Source organism: Salvelinus alpinus, chromosome 2, assembly GCF_045679555.1.
Source record: "Salvelinus alpinus chromosome 2, SLU_Salpinus.1, whole genome shotgun sequence".
Lineage (NCBI taxonomy): Eukaryota > Metazoa > Chordata > Actinopteri > Salmoniformes > Salmonidae > Salvelinus > Salvelinus alpinus.
Genome location: NC_092087.1, coordinates 13,318,463 through 13,325,723, shown reverse-complemented (window position 1 = coordinate 13,325,723; position 7,261 = coordinate 13,318,463). Strand labels below are relative to the sequence as shown.

The following is a 7,261-nucleotide window of genomic DNA, read 5'->3' as shown; positions in this document are numbered from 1 at the left end:
GGGTTTGTTTGAGCATTCTGACCTTACAACGGCAGTCAAGCACCCAAGCTAACATTGGCTAGCTTGCCAGCTACTTACAGACACAAATGAGACCACTCTGACCATTTTACTCGCCCTAGCAGAGCTGGTTAGGCAGTTTTCCTGTTATCCAGAGCGTTGGTGACTGTAACTGTGCTGCTGGCAACAATTTGATTAGAGGTTTACTGACACCGGCCATATTCAACAGGTGTTGAGTGCTGGTAAATTCATTATGCTGCAGTGAAAGTGCTCTGAAATTGGAGTAGACAGAACGCACAATGACTATACCATTTAGCTAAGCTAAGAATGACGGGAATAATCAAGTCAATAAACATTGGGTAGATAGCCTATATTTAATATACTGGCAAGTTTGATGTATAAGTAGCCAACTAACGTTAGGTAGCTAACTAACAACATACCGGTACATACTGCTGTAATGATACGCTATGTGGTTCGTCAGGACAGCATAGCTAACAAATTGTCAGCCATTAGAACGTGTGAGGTAACTTATTTGAAAAGTTATTACTTTATTATATTGCTCAACATTTTCTTAACATTTGTCATAATTAGTTTAAGCAGTGAATTTGTATCCGCTCTCTGCATATTTTCCGCCATTTTCTTCAAATCTGGAAACAATGTGAAGCCACACCCATTTCCTGAAGTATTGCATTATGGGCCCTGAAGTATGGAAATAGTGTCCTCTGCGTGTATACTTCATATTTTGGCAAATTTAGTACGACATCCCGGAACTTTTGACATACTAACTATATCCATACTATGACCAATAAGCATACTATATACTCAATTCACGTCACAAATAGTATGGTTAGTGCAGTTTTCATGAGTATTCAAACACAGCTCTGCTCTTTTCCCGCGATCCATCAAACCCATTTGGTGTGTCATCATTGTGGTCTTTGACTTGTGGTCAGACTCACTTAAATTTGTGTCTTTTTTCAATGCTGATTTGAATGTCTGAGAAAACAGAGAAGTGTCAGATTTTTTTTTGCAAACATCCTTTCTGAATTTAAAAGTAATCCTCTAAATAATCATCTAGTTTTTCAAAAGTATCTGTAATCTGATTACAATATTTTTGCTGGTAACGTAACGAATTACAATTACCGTTTTTTGTAATCCCTTACGTGTAACAGATTACATGTAATCCGTTACTCCCCAACCCTGAAAACAAGCAAGCACATATGAAGGGGGATAGCTAAACATTCAGCAGATTCTATGCAGTTTTGTTTATTAGCAACAGCTTGTGCAGATGCAAAACATTCACAAGCCCCACACACCCATAACAATCATATAGTGTGAATAATGTAGCAAATTCAGGGGTAGCCCTGACCAGGATTTGAACTTGAACAGTCCAGCGACTGTCAGCCCAACACCTTAGCCCTTACGCACTAATCATCAAGGACAGAGATCCCAATCTCTTTTACACAAAGAGATCCCAACCTCTTTTAAGGTCGCGACACTACCCCCTTCCTTTGAATTCTCACGCTTCTTTATGCCAAGACCTTCACTTTAACAAACGCCTCTCCGATGGCCTCACTGGCACCATCCCACGTTTCACACCAATGTAGTGAATTGAGGGGTAGCCTTGACCGGGACTCAAATCAGGTTCCAGCCACTGTCAACCCAACACCTTAGCCCTAGGTGTTGTTTGTTTAGGTATTGGGTCGCTACAATAGGTTAACATGTTGCCTTGTGTTTTCCTCCTCAGCGGATGCCTTCCAATCGGGGAAGATCCCGCCTAGTCCGTTCACTGGTTCCCTAGTCCGTTATGTTTTCATCAGCTTGTCAAAAAAATATCTTCAAAAAGTAGGTTAACTTCGCACGTTCGTCCAAAATAATTCCAGCATCCGAACAGTGCACTGTGCACCCGCCAACTTCCCTTGAATTTGTAAGTGACTGAAACAATTTCACTGGAGAAAGCATTCAAGCGAGCGAAACAGCGTCCCTCTGTCTTACTATATGTCACCCATGTATCTGATGCTGTCTGGCAAAAAAGAGTATGACATGCCTTACTCCTTTTGGCCAGACAGCATCAGATTAATGGGCTACACATACTGAGACAGAGGAGCACTGTTTTTCTCGCTTAGATGCTTAATCTAGGATTGATGTGTCATTATTTTGGCTTGCGTCTCGGTCAAATGAATGATCAATATTTAAATGTTTTATTTGGATGGGCAGGGAGGTACGGTACGGTGGGCCAGGCCCCCTAAGGCCCGCCAATAATGCCGGCCCTATACTGATAACTTGGTGTGTTGGGGACTGAGCTTTTGCAGCGTTCATAACATCTCCTACTATTGTAAAAATGAGCATGAGACTGGGAAACGCCCCTCCAGCTCATAATTACTAGTGGGATCCCTGAGCTCTGACTTCTCTTAAATGCTGAACTCTGATATCACCTACTAAATAAATGACTTTGATAACAATTTTCAGCAGTTAAATGCAACAACAAAACATTATTTATAAAAAGCAATCTATTGATATTGTTTTTGAACACTATAATTTGTTTATAAGCATGATAGCTGTTGTTTTAGTTTATGGTTGACAAAGCTTGTTTGCCATTAGCCAATTTGTGTTTCTCAACCATTTCACCGTGAAAGCATTCAACTGTTTTTTATGACTTCACAACTGTTAATTACCCCCTTCCCACTTGGTTATGAACGCAGCAATAAACCTGTGATTTGTGAACCCCAGGTGGCCCTCCACGCCCAGGCATGCTACCAGTACCTGGGCCCCATATGGGTGGTCATGGTCCCCCTATGATGCAAATGAGGGCCCCCCCACCACATGGAATGATGCCTGGAGGTAAGATTGTTGCCCCAACACTTAAATTATATATTGTTGATGTAAATATATTTTTGATAGGAATTAGATTAAAGATCTACAAGTTCTCACCTGCGTTTACAAAATGTATCTACTGCTGATCACCAATATCTTCATTGAACAAAATACAGTAGTTCATGCATGGTCAAGGTCATAACTTTGAGATGTATTTTTCACCAAGATTTGATAGAATGGATTCATAAGGGACATGTATACTCGACCATGATTAGGATCTAATGTGAATAACAAGTGAAACCAGTTAAGATATCTGTGATGTTTGCTGTCCTGTAGGTCCAGGTATGCGAACACCAATGGGCCACATGCAGATGATGCCTGGCACACATATGATGCGCCCCCATCGGCAAATGATGCTAATCAGACCGGGTATGATCCGGCCAGACAGACCTAAAATCAAGTGGCTCTCGGTTCTGCACTGCAATAAATGCTCTTGGAGGTCACTGCTGCCCCAAATGCATTGTTTGGGTTTTTGAAATGGCCACGACTCTAAAACCCTTTTGGTTAGAGTAAACACCGTGTTTCAGCAAGCTCCCGTGGCATTAGTTAATTTATCTCTTTATATTAATTTCTTAGCTTGAAAAAAGTAGTACAATTTGCAAAATAAGTTACTCTACAATGAGTCTTGACGGATATGTCAAAAGTTTCTGACAACATGCCCGGCAGAACTACTAAGAACTCGACCAAAACCACCACCCCTGTAGGGCTCCCGAGTGGCGCTGCGGCCTAAGGCACTGCATCTCACTTTGACCATATTGATTGGTCAAAGTACAATGACAGATAACAGACTGTGTTTATTTAAGTGGAACATTAGAGGGAGCCATAATCCCATTAAAAATAAAAAAGTACTCTCTTTAAAAAATAAATATATATATATACAGTATATTTCTGACTGGATCACAAATGACGACTCCTCCATTCGGTTAGATATTGAGACATATTTTTCAACATACCCCTAGCAGGATCTTTTATTTTCAGAAGCTTCAAATCTGTAAAAGATAGCTGAGATAATCCCATTACAATTAATACACTCAAGGCATGGAGGATCAGTTCAACGTTTTGAGGGAAGGTCCAAAATAACATCTGCGCTCTTACCCAGATTCTTAAGAGCACAGATTTTGTACCAAAATTGGTGGATGTTGGCTTTAACCTTTGGATTAATAAGGGCATAGGCAGACTAAATGATTTATATGCTGACAAGATTCTAATGTCATTTGAGCAGATGGTTGAGAAATATCAGCTCCCAAAGCAGGCCTTTTCCCGCTTTCTACAAGTCAGACACGTTTTCAACCAACAACTTGGTTGCCAACCCTGATGTCTGTCATTGAAAGAATGCTTGTTTTCTTCACAACGCAAAATGTCTGTAAGTTTATTTTATGATACTTTAAGGTCCTTTTCTACTGTAGATACACAGGAGGTCAAGCGAGTGTGGGAGAATGAACTGTCTGTTACTATTGTTGAGGAGATGTGGGAGGACATTTGGAGATATGCAAAAACAATATCTATCTGTAATCGCATTAGAGCAATCCAATTAAGAATAATACACACATTGCATATATCTCCAAATTGCAGACATGCTTTTAACCCTTTCTCCTCTCCTCAGTATCTTAAATGTAAAACTGATACATGCACCCTTACACATTTCTTATGGCCATGTTCCAAATTACAAAGGTACTGGTCTAAAGGTCCTTCAAGAAATTGAAAAAAAATCCATGGGTTGACCTAGAATGAAAATTAATTTCTTTGCTGTTAGTTCTCCCTATTAAGCATGTTACTTCTGCGTGTCACAGAAGGCTGTACAACATTCCTATCTCCGCAGCGAGGAAAAACATTATCTTGCAGTGGATTAGTGACATCTATTCAAGGTTGGCAAATGTAAACACCTCTTATCCCTTGGGTTTTGTTATTCCAATGTAAAATGTGCTTTTTTTTAGACCCACAGACTTTTATTTTTTTAAATAAATAAAATGAGTAGACTTGAACGTCGTGTATGTATGGTCTTCAATCATTTTGTTTGAATAATAGATGGATGACAGAGGCTCCTAACTATCTATAGCTTCATAACATGAGAATACCTGTTGTTTAGTAAACGGTCAATGCGTTTATTCCTTCAAATATTGACCCATACTTTATTCAATTAAAAGGGCATTACTTAAGTGTGCCATATAGATAGAAGGCTACTTTTCAGACAGACTCTTTCTCCGCAGGTCACTTGTACGTTCTTTTCTTCTTGTGAATGTGCAGCATGTGATTCGTAAGGGCATTCGTCCGACTGAAGCATTTGCCACAATCATGGCAGCTAAATGGTTTCTCCCCAGTGTGTATCCTCATGTGCTCCGTCAGGGCTCCTTTCAGTTTAAAGCATCTTCCACAAACATGGCAACGGTGTGGCCTTTCCCCTGTGTGAAGTTTCAGGTGTGTCTTTAAAGTGCCTACCGCAACAAAGCCTTTGTTACATAAAGGACATGTAAATGGTTTCTCTCCTGCATGACCCATCATATGCACGATAAGACTTTTTTCCCTCTTGAGGAATTTGCCACATACATTGCACTGAAATGGTTTGTCTGATTCTGCATTGCCAATTAGCTGATTCATATTTAATGTGCTCACAGAGCTGTAAGGGGTTACTCCAGAGAGGGTTTGAGAGTCACTGGTTGGTTCTGATACTCTGTAATCCTCTTCATCGGGTTCTATTTTGATCTCTTCAATTCTGCTGGTAGGTAGTGGGTCCCTCTCTCTGTTCTCTACAGTTTGTATGTGGTAAAGTTGGGAGGACTTATGTGGGTATTCCTGATCACTGTCACTTTTCACAAAGGGAGGAGAACATGTTAGAATGTTGGTATCAGACTCTAGCCCCTGAAGCTGCTCTTCCTCCTGATTGGTCCTGAGTTCTTCCTGTTCCTCTTTAACCTGTGTGGGGTCTGAGTCCTCCTGCCCCAGACCTGGGGTCCACTCCTGCTCACAGTGCTGCTGCTCAAGGGGAACCTCCTCAGGGACAGGGAGAATGAGCTGCTGGGTATCTGGCAGAAAGGACAGAGGATGAAAGAGTCGTCTAGATCTCCATATTCATAGTGGTGACAAGACGAGATGTAATCTGTCCAAGTATTAGACACTAATATTTTAAAATATTCACTTTGATTATAAATGAATGGGTGTTGTAAAAACTCTAGAGGCTTGCACAGATTATTTAATCAGCCAACAGTATTCGCATGCCATGGTAACTTTATTGCAGTCGATCTGTGCATCTCAGAAAATTTCTTAGTATATTTGCTTCCTGGGATATTACACTAGAGTGTTTCCTTCCCTCAGGGTGATATCAGATAATCGTCCACAGCGCGACACCAATACAGGCTACCTCGAACGGAATCAATGTGTAATTTATTGAATTGTGTAGCATAATTAATATCTATACCTATCTGTAATGGTAGGTAGGTGGCCACAAACCTGCTTTATGTAACTTTATCTTCGGTTGGGTAACTATGTGCAGTTGCCTTCGTAGACGATCGATCTCCTCCTTTGAACGGGAGATTTCTTCCTGGTACTCCGTTATCGTTTTTTCCACTGCCCCAAATATCTCAACAGCCGCCGCAGTTAATCGCTCGGTGAGAAACGTATTCAACAGCTGCAGTTTGGACATTTTCAGATAGATTAATGCTCTTAATCCACAGAATAACTATATTTATTGCATTTCTTCTCTCAAATGCAAATAAACGGATACACATGCGCAGCCTCTATAGCTCTTGCCCTGGGAAGTTATTGGCTGTGAAGAACAGCTTGCTACATTACCGCCACCTGCTGTGCAGTATGACTGATTTAGAGTGAATAATTATTTCAGCTTTTTGACCAGAACATTTGACACATTAATTAAACTCCACAGTAGGCTATGTGAGCCACTGGATATCGTAATAGCCAAGTTTATTATGAATAATATTGAAGTTAATAAGAAACAAACCTAGATGATTGAAGTGGTATGTCTCCTCCATGGTCTCTCATAATACCGAAGTCAAAAAAGATATGTCTCCACTAGTCTCTGCAGTGACAGTGATTATCAGATGGTTTGCTATGCAACCCTGCCGGAGCAGAGAGAAGATCTTATTAAACATGCATTTCCTATTTGAAATTATTTGCCAACCGGCTACCTGGTCCACAACGATCTTCTCATTCATGGACTACGCACCCTGCACTATCATCCTAGAACTGCACATTGCTCTTTGCACATCATATGCACCTGACTCTTTTTCAGAAACATATTTTCCCCACCGCACATCATCCTGTAAAATTGTTTTTTTATTCATACATCTCTACATACATAATGTACACTGAGTGTACAAAACATCAGGAACACATCCTCTTTCCATGACAGACTGACCAGGTGAAAACTATGATCCCTTGT

At 40.5% G+C, this 7,261-nt stretch overlaps 1 protein-coding gene across 1 annotated transcript; it reads right to left on the bottom strand.

Annotated features, from left to right (window-relative positions):
* Positions 1–4,949: 4,949 nt before the first annotated feature.
* On the bottom strand, positions 4,950–6,659 carry LOC139554301 (zinc finger protein 454-like). The gene is made up of 2 exons (XM_071367069.1): positions 6,313–6,659; positions 4,950–5,888 (listed from the first exon to the last, which is right to left on the bottom strand). The coding sequence occupies exons 1-2, from the start codon at positions 6,503–6,505 to the stop codon at positions 5,077–5,079; spliced, it is 1,005 nt and encodes a 334-aa protein (XP_071223170.1). The 5' UTR covers positions 6,506–6,659; the 3' UTR covers positions 4,950–5,076.
* Positions 6,660–7,261: the final 602 nt, after the last annotated feature.